The sequence below is a fragment of the Passer domesticus genome, chromosome Z (assembly GCF_036417665.1).
Source record: "Passer domesticus isolate bPasDom1 chromosome Z, bPasDom1.hap1, whole genome shotgun sequence".
NCBI lineage: Eukaryota > Metazoa > Chordata > Aves > Passeriformes > Passeridae > Passer > Passer domesticus.
In genome coordinates, this window is record NC_087512.1 from 76465231 (window position 1) to 76480110 (window position 14880).

At 51.3% G+C, this 14880-nt stretch overlaps 1 protein-coding gene across 1 annotated transcript in view; it reads right to left on the minus strand.

The window, feature by feature from the left end:
• The window catches only part of LOC135291266 (uncharacterized), a 425721-nt gene that overhangs the window by 3371 nt on the left and 407470 nt on the right, over positions 1 to 14880 (minus strand). Inside the window, exons 5-8 of the mRNA XM_064405298.1 lie at positions 6858 to 6904; positions 4088 to 4299; positions 2414 to 2574; positions 1933 to 1979 (exon numbers count right to left, since the gene is read on the minus strand). Coding sequence (XP_064261368.1) covers positions 1933 to 1979; positions 2414 to 2574; positions 4088 to 4299; positions 6858 to 6904 — 467 coding nt within the window. The remainder of the gene's footprint in view (positions 1 to 1932; positions 1980 to 2413; positions 2575 to 4087; positions 4300 to 6857; positions 6905 to 14880) is intronic.

Sequence of the window (14880 nt, forward strand, 5' to 3'; positions counted from 1 at the left end):
AGCAAAAGAAGCTCTGCTTTCCTCATTAGATATGCCCAGTATTCTGCAATCCTGTATTTGCAGGGAACAAAGTTCTCATCCAAAAGTTCCACTTTTGCTCTCCTTCCTTGTTCCAGGGGTTTATTCTCTGCTTTCTTTTCAGCAGAGACATCCAAACCCAAATAAACATGACCTATCTCAAAATAATTTTGATCTTGGATGATATTGACAATTCAAAATGTCCTTAAAAGAAATAGCTGATGGCTGGTCATTCTGAAACACTCCCCAACAGAGCTGGTAGAACTAGGAGAACTAATTCTTCACATGGTTTCACAGAGGATAAAATCATGTAGCAGTCAAGCACTATGAGAGGTATACCTGTCTTAAAACTGGATTCTATCACCCTGCTAAATGATTGGGTCAGTAACAAAAGAAAGACAGGAAAGGATGAATGACAGAAGTGATTTATAGTCCAGAATTAATGCAGAAAAAATGTCATTTACTTACTGAGGACTACCGCTGCCTAGCTGCAGTAAGCATTGCAGTTGCATATACACAATTAAGGAGTTATTCCAAGGGTGCCATACACAGGATGTGGCAGAACAAACCCTGAGCAAAGGGAAATCCAAATTTTTCTGAATGGGAAGAGTGGAGGGCAGGTGATTCTGAAATGCCCTCCAACAGAGCTCTTAGAAGTAAGAGAATTAATTTTTTACATTGTTTCACAAAGGGTAAAATAAAAAGGCAGCCAAGCAATAGAAAACGAACACTTCTTTTAAAACTGGGGCCTTTCAGCCTGAACAATGCTCTGGTCAGTAACAAAAGAGAGACAGGAATCATTCAACGACTTAAGTAATTTCCAATCCAGAATTAATCCAGAAAAACTATCCCCCTGCTTATGGAGCAATACTGGTCTAGTGCTGCATTCAGCATTGCAGATGCATTCCAGCAATGAAGGAGTCATTCCAAATAGGGCCATACCCAGGATTTGGCAGAACTAACCCTGAGCAAAGGGACCAGGGGATCTGATCCCTCTTTCTGCATCAGCAGAATTACTTCTCCAAGTCTCATCTCTCCTATCATTACACAACCAGAGATGCCAAAGGAACTACAACAGTGTCATTGAAGCTTACAGCTTGAAAGCAATGGATGACCCAGAGGTGCCAGAGACTGCATTTTGCCTGGCACAATTCCACTTGTCAGGGATCAGGCAAGGCAGGGACAGGGACAAGGCAGAAGGCATCTCCTCCCCAGCCTCAGCCTGCAGCACTGACACAGGCACAGACAGCCAGGGAAGAGATTTGTCATTGGGAACCTACCATAGGTGGCTTTGGGCTTGTGCTGTCAGAGGATGACAAACTCACACCCTGCCTAGGCTGCAGCCATTTGGAAGTCTCCTTCTCCTTCACTGGAAAATTCAAAAGGACTTTCATCATAGGAAGTATGCCTATTCCTTACAGTGCAAAACAATGAATAACCAAGTGCAGACCAAAAATCCATGAATCTCCATCAAATCTCAAAGGATTCAGACCAGAAACTACCTCAAGGAATGGTTTTCTCCTTCAAAAGCAGGAGGAAGGAGTGGAAACATTTCTCATTTCATACTAAATTCCTTCATTTTCTACTCTAATTTTGACACAAGAAAGCCTGCAGGGAGATAAAACGCATGAAAAAGAAGGAGAGAAATGTTTCCTCTTCCTGCACAGCACATCCAGGAGCCAAGGTATCCCTCCAGCTCCTGCCACTCAGCATTTCACACTGGAGGAATTTTCACTGCACCGCCAGAGAACACTCCCAGTCATTGGGCTCTGGGAGAGTCCACTGAGCCCATCAAGAAAATGAAATTAATATAAAGATATCTTTAAATGAATGTGTTTTATCCAAGCTTTCCAAGTGTCACCTCTGAGTCAAGATCCCAATGATCATTTTAGGACAGACATGCCCTGTACATACTTGCATGCTCCGGGGTCTTCTCTTGGCTTCTGCTGCTGGGTCTTGCCCTGAAGAAAATGGAGGACAAAGGAACATATGAGGAGCTAGAAGGAGAAGGGAGAGAATGGGTGTACCATGCAAGGAGGCAAACCTTCTTAGCATGGTCACTGTGACGAAGGAGGAATTGTAACACATAAACCCAAATATGATTCATTGTCCTTAAGCTTTCAGTTGCTGGAATCACACAGAACTGGCCAGACTCTGGCTGAAATAACAGCCAAGTCCAGCAGGGGACCCATCCTGAGACACTTTGAAGCCCTGCCTCCTCTTCCCCAGCACCACCTCTGCTCTTGGGGCATTGCTCTTGGGTTTGACATTGGATGGGCAAAATGCGGAATATTCAGAGGTTTGCCTAAATACATGGGAGACTGTGCCAAATCACCACAGGAGATGGGAAGAGTGAGGTGAAGAGCACACTGGAGCAGCAGACACCTTGGCTTACCTCATCTCCTGGGACTCCTGCAATTCCATCTGGGGAGAGCTGTGCACAGACCCAGCAGCACTGCCCACAGGGGGAATTCCTGCCTTGCGTAGACGGGGGATTAAAGATTTTCCCAATTGTCTCTTCTTCATTTCCCCGCCAGTGGAGCACAGCAAGGAGGTCTGGAAAGAGTAGAACACAGTGCTCAGATCAGTCATCCACACTTGCCCCCTTTAATGCCTCAAGAATTTTATCAATGCTCTTAACTGGAACCCGGTAGGAAAAGTCAAACTGATGCAGCAGCTTGGCACAGGATGGGGAATGCAAAGGGAACTGGGAGAGACCATGTCCCACATTTCCGAGCTCTCCCCACCTTCTCACTTCCCTGGAAATGCGACTACATTCCCAGCTGGCATCCACATGTTTGACATCAAGGTGTTCTGGGGTGCCACTGCCTCCCCTGGCCTTTTGGATGCCATGGCAGTGGGTTTAGATCACTGTTGTCTCCCTGCCCCTAACGTGTCTCACAGCCAGTGCTGATCTCCAGCCAAATCCCCACAAAGCCATTCTGCAGCATGTCCAAAGCTGCTTGTCTCAAGCCCCTCATTTCTGCTGCTGCTGCCCTTCCCTCCTACACTTCCCCAGCAGCCTTGAAGCCCAGATGCTGCTGCTGAGCTCTCGGGATGCTCGCTGCTCTCCAGCTCCCACACATCCATCATCTCAGCCTCACTGCCATTCAGGAAGTTCAGCAGAGCTCCCTGCCCTGCTGCTCTCTGCAAGGTCTCTGCCTGCCCAATTTGCTCCAGGGCCCCCATGTCATGGCCAGGAATGGGGGAGGAGGCAGCAGGGGCAGATGCACACCCATGCTCAGTATCCCATCATTTCTGGCCCAGCTAGAGAGCCAAGCCAGGACCTGTTCAAAGTTCACTGAAAGGGTCAGTTCCTGTATACATTGAGCCCTTTCTCTGCAAGGCTGAAATCAAGTGCCCAAGCCTTTGATTGGACATTCTGTCAACCAAAACTGTTGTTCATCTGTCTCCTCCTGCACCCCACAGCAAACCCAAAACAACTGCACATCCTGGCCCTGCTGCAAAGAAAATCGTGTGCCTGGGATCTGGGCTGCTTTCCCGATGGCCACCTGCCATCCCTTCCCTATGGACAAAGCCATGCCAGAGCACACAGCTGCCCAGAATCTGATGAACTCTGGAAATAGCATCAGAGATTGCTGTGCAGGGGGCATGGCTGTACAACTCACAAGCTCAGACAACCTGACTTTGCAGGTTCCAGCAATCATCTTTTTCCATCCAAAGCAGACACAGCTGACAGAAAACATCAGCAAAACATACAGGTGCATCATAGATACCTGTAGATTACTCAATGGGGAAGGATTGCTTTCCCAGATTGCACAGCTTTAGCTGCTCTGACTGCTTGTTGGTGTTTTCTCAGCCATAAGACAGACAAGGAACTACAACACAGCCCAGAAACAATTCAAAGACCTCTCCTGCTATTGATACATGCTGAGGACATGACGTCTGCCCTACACACCCATTGCAAAGACAGCCTGAAGCGCAGTGTCCAGCTGAGCTCTTCCTTAGCTCAGCTGCTTCCCTGGGCTCACAGCACAGGAAAAGGCCTCCATGCTCTGCCTACAGCACATAAAATGAAAATCTACCATCCAGGACTTAGCTTGGTCTCCTTATGTCCTTTTCCCTCTGAACTCTGCTCCGCGTTGTTTCTTCTGACATCTTCGTTGTCAGTGCTACTTTTCCCTTTCTGTTCCTCCCCATCATACATCTTGCTCAGATTGATGGAAGAGCTCTCTTGGATGGGAGGCAAGGGCTTGAAGGGAAGGAGTGAAGCAGGACATGTCTCAGGAAGATTCGTGGCAGGAGTGTAGCCAGTCAGAGCTGCAAAGTGGAGACACAAAATGTAACAGAGCCCCCAGTGCAAAGATGAAGCATCTGAAGCTCCATATTTCATGGGACAGATTCCTTGGAAGCTTCTAAATAGCTGCACAGGGAAACATGCTCCTGCCACCAGCAGCTTGAAGCAGGCCAGGGGGAAAACCCTGCCCCACTTCCACAGAGCTGCCACAGGAACAGCCTGGCCTCTGGGCTGCCCTGGGACAGCAGGGAGCCCAGAGCCCTGTGCTCTCCAGCCATGGCTCAGCTGCACATGCACCCTGCTGCTGCTCTCCCTGCCCCACAGCTGAGCAGCCCTACAGCTCCACGGGGCACTGCCAGCAGCACAGCTCATTGCAGGGCCACATGCAGGGCACAGCTGTTCCCTGCCAATGTGCACAGCCTCTCTGGGCTGCCACAAGACCCTTCCTCCCAACAGAGAGCGGCCCAGCTCCCACCTCACCTCTGTGTGAGGCAGAGCCACGCTCACAAGGGAACAAGTGAGTTCGGTGAATTCCCACCTTTACAATCAATCCATCTAATGGTTGAGGCATGCAAGGGGTGTTTTCATTATTCAGAAGATCTCTCTGTTTTTCTTTTCATGGAACTACCATCACTAGAATTCCTTTGAAATGTATGGAGCTGGCAAACTAGGAGAGAAAGCTTCTACAACTTTGCTTATGTGTTGTTCATTACCCATCCACTACTTTGAAATCCCTTTCCTTCTAAACTGTGGGCAACCCACAGTGGTCAACAGAATCTGACAATTACAACTCAGAAGTAATTGCTTTCCAAGTTAGTGTTCATGGCCTTTGTTTCAGTAACTCCCACTCAGTTCCAGGTTGGGTTTTATTGCTTCATTGCTTTTCTTTCTCTTCACAACAGAGGAAGTGCTGGCACATGAACAATGGCACCTCATGTTGGAAGAAGCTTTGCAATCCAGGTTACATGTCCCCAGTACTCAAGGAGTCTGCATTTGCAGGGCATAAACTGGCCATTCAATTGGAAATTGCCACTTTTGCTGTGCTTCATTGCTCCATGGGTTTTTCTTCCCGATTTCTTTCATGCAGTCAACAAACTACCATTATAAAACCCAAAACCTACATAAACATGATCTGCCTCAAAACATTTCTGATCTTGGCTAATACTATCAAGTCAAATTTTTCTCAGTGGAAATAGTACAGGGCAGGTCATTCTGATATATTCTCCAACTGAACTGTTGGAAGTAAGAGAACTAAGTTTTTACATAGTTTCACCAAGAATAAAACCATGTGGTATACAGGTCATTAGTGAGGAATACTGCTCTCTTAAAACTGGATTTGTTTCCTGCTATAAAACATCCCGGTCAGTAACAAAAGAGAGACAGTGATGGATTAATGAGATGGTTCATTCCTAGTCCAGAATTCATACAGCAAAATTGGCAACGACATTGATGAGTGATACTACTCCCTTGCTGCATTAAGTATTGCAGCTGCATTCCAGCAATGAAGGAGTCATTCCAAAGGGGCCATACCCAGCATTTGGCAGAACAAACCCTGAGCAAACGGACCAGGTGATCTGATCCCTTTTTCTGCATCAGCAGAATTACTTCTCCAAGTCTCATCTCTCCTATCATTACACAACCAGAGATGCCTAAGGAACTACAACAGTGTCATTGAAGCTTACAGCTTGAAAGCAGTGGATGACCCAGAGGTGCCAGAGACTGCATTTTGTCTGGCACAATTCCACTTGTCAGGGATCAGGCAAGGCAGGGACAGGGACAAGGCAGGAGTCATCTCCTCTCCCAGCCTCAGCCTGCAGCACTGACACAGGCAGAGACAGCCGGGGAAGAGATTTGTCATTGGGAACCTGCCATAGGTGGCTTTGGGCTTGTGCTGTCAGAGGATGACAAACTCACACCCTGCCTAGGCTGCAGCCATTTGGAAATCTCCTTCTCCTTCACTGGAAAATTCAAAAGGACTTTCCATCATAGGAGGTTTCCCTATTCCTCCCAGTGCAAAACCAGGCAATATACACGAACCTCCTTCAAATCTCAAGGGATTCAGATCAGAAACTACCCCAAGGAATGGTTTTCTCCTTCAAGGGCAGTCGGAAGGAGTGGAAACATTTCTCATTTCATGCTAATTGTCTTATTTTTCCATTCTGAGTTTGGAACTAGAAAGGCTGCAGGGAGATAAAAGGCATGACCAAGAAGGAGAGGAATGTTTTCTCTTCCTGCACAGCACATCCAGGAGCCCAAGGTACCCCTTCAGCTCCTGTCAATCAACAATTAACACTGGAGGAGTTTTCACTGCACCACCAGAGAACACTCCCAGGGACTGGGCTCTGGGAGAGTCCACTGAGCCCATTAGGAAATTGAAATACATTTAAAGATACCTTTAAATGAATGGGTTTTAACCAAGATTTCCAAATGTCAACTAAGTGTGAAGACTAGAAAGGCCACTTTCGGACAAAATGTGGAATACAGAAAAGTTCGCCTAAATACATGGGACAGCTGACTGTGCCAAACCACCACAGGAGATGGGAAGAGTGAGGTGAAAAGTACACTGGAGCCCTGTACCTACCTGCATACTCCGGGCTCTTCTCTTGGCTTCTGGTGCTGGGTCTTGGCCTGGAGAAAATGGAGGACAAAGGAACATATGAGGAGCTAGAAAGAGAAGGGAGGGAATGGACGTACCATGCAAGGAGGCAAACCTTCTAAGCATGGTCCCTGTGATGAAGGAGGAATTGCAAAACATAATCCCAAAGATGAGTCATTGTCCTTAAGCTTTCGGTTGCTGGAGTCACACAGAGCTGGCCAAGCTCTGGCTGAAATAACAGCCAAGTCCAGCTGGGGACCCATCCTGACATGCTTTGAAGACCTGCCTCCTCTTCCCCAGCACCACCTCTGCTCTTGGGGCATTGCTCTTGAGTTTGACATTCTGCTGGATCACCATAGATGGGCAAAATGTGGTGTTGCCAGGATTTTTAGTGAAAAAGCCTCTGCTAGGATTTTTCCTGTCCTGAGGAGCTGAGGGCCTCAGGAAAGAAATGTAAACAATAACTATCTGCTGCTGTGGAGTGCCACAGGTGAATCTTCCATTGGTTCATGTGGATTGTTTTCAATCAGTGACCAATCACAGCCACCTGTGTCAAGGCTGTGAGCAGTCACAGGATTTTTGTTATTGATTCCTGTTCTATTCTTGTCCTTGTAGCCTTCTGATCTTTCTCTCTCTCTTCTTTTAGTATAGTTGTAATGTAGCATTTTAGTATAATATATATCATAATAAATCAGCCTTCTGATGAAAGTGGAGTCAAGCCTCGTGTCCTCGCACCAGGGGTTGCAGTCAAAGCAAGAATTGGTGACCCCTGGACGTGTGAAACTGATGGTCACCCCAAGAGTGACCATGGAATCTAGCCTGGAGCTGAAGAAACGAGACCCTGAAGATGGGCAGAGTTCACAGCCAAGGCAAGCAGGAGAACCTGTTGGACTTTCCTGGAGATTGTGTCCAGAGACCGCAGAGCAGCAGAGCTGCACAGCTGGATCCACAAGGACACTGTCTAAAGGTACTGCTATTTTTTCCCTTCCTGAAGATCCTGCCATTCGCAAAAGGTGGGAGGAAAGTTGGGAAAATGTACCTTCGGAAGCTCAGGTTCCGTTTACTGCATCAGAGGAGAAAGTTATTAAACTCTGGTGCAAATGGGGACACGATTTGATTTATTGGAAGGAAGATTATTATGACGTTTTCAGATGGGCAAAATTTCATAGATTTTTTACAAATGTGATATACTCCCTCGATTTAGATGTTTGGGAGTTCATGAAGGCTGCTGTTGAGTGGACAGAGCACCAGGGTGTTAAACGCCCGTTGATATATTCAGTATCCCAAGACATCTTATCCTGGGTTTTGACAGTAAAAAAGGCTGGGGGGGACGTCATGGCTCGGTGGCGCGGCCGCGCTCCGTACCCGCCAGGTTCGGCACGAGAGAAGCCTCTCCAAAAAGACGAACCGCGGGTTTGCAGCCCCCCCGCACTGCCCACAGCTGAGCAAAAGTTTTTCTCTGTTCCTTCGGAGCAGACAGAGCTGCCTTCCCCCCCCCCAGCTCCTTCTCTTGGGGGGGATGGGGAGCCGACCCCGCCGCTTTCCGGGCCAGCCCCGCCCACTTCATCGCGGATCTTTCCGCCTTCCCCACCCCGGGAGGGGGCGGATCCGATTCCGCCTCAGCCAGCCCCGCAGGAGGCGCCGGACCCCGCGGCTCCGCCTCAGCCAGCCCCGCGGGAGGTGCCTCAGCCGGAGGCTCCGCCTCAGCCGGCTCCGCCCGCGGCCCCGCAGCCGCCCGAGCCAGCTCCGCCGGCTCTGATGACTGCGCCTGCGCCGCGGCACCCGGAACCGCCTCCCGCCGATCCGCCCGTGTTGCCAGGCAACGCGATCAACAACAGTGATTCCCCGGCTGTGCTGCTGTCCCCGGGAGCTGCAGGAGCTGCCTCCTTGTCTTCTTCCTCTGCATCCCAGCCGGCAACTGAATTCGCAACGGTGCAGGCGGCGCCTGTGCGGGCCGACCCCGCTCCGAGCCCGCCGCCCCCGCCTGTCCCGCCGCTCCCTGCCGATCCAATTGCAGTGCATGAGCTTGCTGAGAATAGTGCTGAGCCCACGAGACCGCCTCAAGAGTCGACACCAGCGCCCGTGCTGCCCGCACCACCCACCCCAGTTGTCCCGCTGGTTTCCGAAGCTCCATCATTCACATCAAACCCTGCGAAAAGCCTATCCTTCCGTAAAAAAAGCATAACCCTCCAGCTGACTGCAGGAGCAGTTTGGCTGGCTGTGTTCAAAATCAATTTAGTTTTTAAATCACTTCGCGTATAGTCGAGAGCTTCTCCCTAGAAGTTAAAGTGCCTGCCTACCCCCGAGCGCCCCAGCGGCGTGGGAGAGTTGGCTCCTGTAACATCTACCTCTAGTTCCCAGCCCAGTAGAGATAAAAGTAGTGCCAAAAAGTAAAAAGCAGAAAAAATAACATTTACCTTACAAAAACAAGAGACACAGAGCAAAGCAAGCACTGCTCGCTTGCTCTGGAGACAAGAAACCCTCAAATCTAAAATAACAATTCCTGAGAAAACTTCTCCAGCTGCCAGTGTGCACCAGTGCTTCTAAAAAAAAACAACAACATTTTGTCATTTCTACTCTCAAAACCTCAAAACACTAGCAGCATAGTCCTACCAAGTTCTGAGCGTGCAGAGCCCGCCTCACAAGCTAGTTCTAAGCCGTTTAACTCTTTTCCCTGGGCCGGGGCCATCGCCCCGTCCAGTGCTGAGTTTAAAAACTTTGTTTTCCCCACAAGAACCTAAGCCACCATTCTGTGAGCCAAGTCTCAGTTCTCTGGTCCGCCCACCAAGACCAGAGCCACCCAAGGGTCCTTGAGACCCTCTGCTGCTGCTACTCTTCTTCTAATGAAAAAAAAAAAAAAAAAAAAAAAAAAATTAATAAAGAAAAGTGGAAAGAGCTAGCAGCTCAAAAGCATTGAAAAGCCAAAAATTAGCCTCAGCCCAAGTGGTTCAATGAAGGGCTGTGGCCAGGGCATTCCAGAAATTTTCTCTGAATTGTTTCATGACTGTCAATGAATTGTTTGCTAATTCTTGTTTTCTTTAGCAGTTCTTTATTTCAGAATTCTGCAAGCCTGTTTCAGGACCAAAGGGGACTTCCAGAGATGTCAAAAAAGAACCTCTTCAGTCCATAGACTCTGTCCTGAAATTCAGCTGCTTGGACTTGAAACAATGAACTTTCCTTGCATGAGTTTTTGCATTTTCTTATTTTTTAAGATTGCTTTAGTGATATGATATAATTAGATGTTTGATAAGTGAAGAATTTCTCTGAATGTTCTACAGGTGAAGAATTTCCCTGACCATTCCACATCAGCAAATGATTGAGATTTTAACTGGCAACAGATGAACCTCAAGAGGTGTTGTTCTCTCTTCTACAAAGCCCTAGTAGAAGAAATTGCAAACATTTCTTTTTCTATTTAATTTAATAATTTAAAAGGGTGAGATGTTGCCATGATAATTTAGGGAAAAAGCCTCTGCTAGGATTTTTCCTGTCCTGAGGAGCTGAGAGCCTCAGGAAAGAAATGTAAACAATGGCTATCTGCTGCTGTGGAATGCCATGGGTGCATCTTCCATTAGTTCATGTAGATTGTTTTCAATCAGTGACCAATCACAGCCACCTGTGTCAAGGCTGTGAGCAGTCACAGGTTTTTGTTATTGATTCCTATTCTATTCTTGTCTTGGTAGCCTTCTGATCTTCTTCTCTCTGTCCTTTTAGTATAGTTGTAATGTAGTATTTTAGTATAATATATAACATAATAAATCAGCCTTCTGATGAAAATGGAGTCAAGCCTCATGTCCTCGTCCAAAGGGTCACAGTTTAAATAAGAGAGCCTCTCACTGGTTTTGCTTTCAAACTAGGACACAAATCCATCTCTTTATTTGAACACAGGAATGGGCCATTGCCTACCCTGCAAGCGGGAGTTGGAGGTGGGGGGAGGGTGGGGTGGGGTGGGGTATCACCTTCAGTGTTGCCTAGAGGGCAAGGCCAGGGGGCTCAGGGGCAGAGGAAGGGATGTGTTGGTCTCAGGAGGTGCTGGAAGGTGCTGGGCTGGTCCTGGGGTCCCTAGCGGAACTCGGGTTGACTGGGATGGGACAGACGGAGAGAAAAAAAGGAATGAAGGCAGCTTGGGGAGGCCCATGGAGAGAGCAGGTCACAGTGGGATCTACAGTGTAAGAGGTGGCTTCGTCGTAGATGGTTGTTCTGGGGTCCTCTTCACAGAACACTTGAGAGGGCTGTCCAGGCCGTTACTGCTGCTGGAGAAGCTGCTCACGCTGTCGGTGTGAGGTGCAGCCACTGTCTTCCAACTCCTGTCCCAAGGCGCTCCTGTGCAGAGAGGAGGTGGCTGAGGCCCCAGCTGCCAGTGGCACACAGGGACCCTCGTGCACAGCAGGGCCCAGAGCTGGCAAGGCTCCCCAGCACGGCTGGAGCTGCTGGCACAGCTGGGCCCAGCTGAACAGCTGCCCCTCAAGGCCCCGGCCAGCAGGGCACGGCTCTGGGCAGGGTCCCTGGCCAGGAGCGGGCCCCAGAGCGCCTCTGCCTTTCAAGGGCAACCTCGGCCCTGCTCTTTCTCCTCCCCACCTCCCTCTGCCTCTGCCCCGTGCCCCTGGGGCTGCTCTTGGCCAGGCAGCCTCAGTGGGAGCCAGCACTGGCTGCAGCCCCAGCGGGGCCCCCAGGACAAGGCCCAGCAATTGAGAGGCCAATGGAAGCACTGGGCAGCAGCAGAACCCTCAGCAGAGTTATTTGGACAATCATGGACTGGCCACAACCCCACTGCAGTCTCAATGGGAATGTTCCCTGACCACGTTAGACTTTCAAAAGAAGCTGTTTGAGGGGGAGAGCAACAAAACACTCACTGTTTTCTCTTCCAGGAATACCCGATTCCAAAGCAGCCCAACATGAAGACAAGCTCCAAAGAAAGCACGCCTCCCAGTAACCCTAGCCAGCAGACTGTTCCCTGACAGAAACCCCTTCCGAGGCCATCCTGGGCATCGGTAACAGGTCTTGTGGTGCCGGCTGCATCTGTGGGAGCGATGGGGAGCGTGAGCCCGTGCTGTGCTGCACTGCTGAGCTGGCAGCACGGTGAATACGGGCAGGACATTGTCTGTTTCCCCCAGAGCTGGGGCCTGCAAGCACCTTGCCGGCCCTGGGCACAGGCTGTGCCAGCCAAGAAAGCCCAGCAGGCCGGGAGGAGAGCCCGGGGGCAGTGCAGCTGCTTGGGCAGTGGCTGCTGCCAGGGACACGGGCCAAAGCCATCCCTGAGCAGCCACTGCCAGCCCTGGCCCTCCCTGCCCCGTGACAGCACCCCCAGCCCCAGGGGACAGGCTCAGGCCCTGTCAGGACCCAGCGCAGCCCCTGCCCAGTCGGGAGCCAGGGCTGGCTCTGGCCCTGGGCTGGCGGCAGGGCTCCCGCTCGGGGCTGCTCCTGTGCCTTGGGCCTCTGGGCACTCAGGGCCAGCTCCGCAGCAGCTGCAGCGCCAGGGACGTTGCTGCACCAGTCCCGTTTCCCCGGGGCTCTGAACCAGCTCCAGAGGCCTGGAAGCCCAGGCGCCTCCAGCTTTGGCTGCTGCCGGGCCAGGCAAGGGCAGGCCCTGGGGGAAGAGCTGCTGCCACACAGCCCCGGCCAGGCCTGAGCCCGGCACAGCAATTACCTGCTGTGCCTGTGCCCGTGTCTGGCATTGCCTTCCTTCCCGCAGCAGGGGCTGCCAATGAGCCACTGCTTCTCCCTGAGTGTTCCTCCTCCTGAACAGCCTTTTGGTCCATCACTTGAAAAAGGAAAAAAGGGACAACTGGATCAAATGGAAATATTGCCTACTGGGGAGGTGGCACCTTCAGGAGGCAATGGTTGTCTAAGTCACAGATAAAGATCAGGAAAAAGCCCAGGTAATTGGGGCTGGGCCAGTGCACTCCCTTGTGCAAACAGCTGCACCGCCTGATCTTCTCAGAGACTGGGAAATGGCAGGGGATCTCAGGCCCACAGTAGAGTTGGGGCACCCTGTCACCTAATGCCAAATTCCATCCTGCAGAGGCTGGGGAGGAATTGCAGCCAGGCCAGGCTGGGAAACAGCTCTGCAGGGCATCAAAGCAGCAGCGGGGCAGCGAGGCTGCCATGGATCCCTTCCTGCTGTGCCGGGGACGGCGTGTCCAGATGTGCAGCCAAAGCCCCCGGCTGCTGAGTCCCAGGGGAAGCATGAGGGAAAGGCACCCACCTTGTCCTCCAGGTGCTTCCTTCTGTGTTTGTCTCAGGAATTCATCTGAGTCATGAGACTTTTTGGCTGCAGTATCTTGGGTCTTTCCTTTTGGAGGACCATAAGAGAAAGTAGTTCCATTTCCCAGGAATGGATCCCACAAAAGCGGGGCTCAGCCTGTGGGGTCAGCAGGGACATACTACTCACCCCTGCCATGGGAGCTGGGTTGGGGCCAAGCATCCACCCCTGGAGCTGGAGAAGTCCTCCCCGCAGACACACCTGTAACTCAACAGCCACAGAAGCTTCTGCCATCTCTGCTGATCTGCACGGGCACCACTGAGCCGCAGCAGCCGTGAGGGGATCGTGCAGGGCGAGGGCACACACATGCATGGTTCTGTGCTGGCACCTGCAGCGCTGCCTCCCTGGCCCAGCTTTGGGCTCTGAGCTGGCAGCTCTCCCAGGGGAAAGGCCTTGACCTACCCTCAGCATCTCCCTGAGCCTCAGTCCTGGATGTGGGGCCTTCACCCACAGGTACAGCTGCAAAGAAGGCAGGACAGAAGAGCTCCTGTGGCACTGCAGGAGATCCTCAGGCTGCCCACAAGGCTCAGCCCCGGGGCACAGCCCTGGGCCCGGCCCCTTCCCTCTCTGCTCTTCTCTTTGACTGCATAGAGCACACGGAAGGACACACTGGCACAGCACACGGGAGGAGGACTGAAAGATCAGTGCTCCTTCCTCCCACTGACAGCGATCCAGTGGGATCCCTCAGGGATCCAGAAGGGAGCAGGAAGGGATCCAGAAGGGAGCAGGGAAAGATTCTCAGAGTCCTTCAGCCCTTACATAATGTTAAGGGAAATGGTTTATAAATGAGCTTTTGTTGCATTGATCCTGATTATTCACTCAGGAAAGGCAGAATGAAAACTTGCCTCCAGCATCCTCCAGGAACTTCAAACCATCCTTCATCAGGACTTCCTGAAAACCCATGTCACGATTCCAGTCTAAAAAGGAGCAGAGATCAGAACCATATCTGTGGCATGCTGGGATCCCCTAATGTTACAGGGAACTGGGCACTGCAAGGGGGTCGGGTAAGGCTATGGGACCCAGATGGGAATGGACATGGCCAAAGGTGCACAGGGGCCTGGGGAGCTCTGGGCTGGCTCCTGATCACTCTCCAACTTCTTTCCCTGCCCTCAGCAACATCCCTGGGAGGGGTGGCTGGAGTAGCCCAGGGCCCTGGGGCTCTCTCCCTCAAACTCACAGAAAATCCTCCCTAAAGCCCTGGGGCAAACTGCAGCAGGCAGTGCCACAGCTATCCATCCCTCTTACACTCCCTCCTGCCCTCCATCTGCTGGGACAGCTCCCAGATCCCAAGGGCAAACAGCCAGCCCCTCTCAGGACACACTGGAGCCTTGCTCACCCCCTCTGTCCTTTCCCCACCGTGGGCACCCCATGCAGTCACTGCCAGGTCTCAGGACATGTCTCCCAAGGAGGGACCCCAGCAGGACTGCTCAGGACCCGAGTGCCCTGAGCCTGCTCGGGATAATTCCCCTGGGCTGTGCCGCTCTAGTCCAGGCTGTGCCTGCACTGCCAAGCAGCAGAGAGGGCAGCTCAAGCCTCAGCAGGGCTCAGGCCCAGAGGCACAGCAATTACCTCCTGTGCCTGTGCCTGGCATGGCCTCCCTTCCTGCAACAGAGGCTGGCACAGAACCACTGCTTCCTCCGGGAAATGCTTCCTTCTGCACAGGCTCTCCTTTCATTTCTGGAAAATGGAAAAGAGACAGCTGGATCAGATGGAAACATTCCTGACTGGGAATGGGGAAGGTGAGGCATC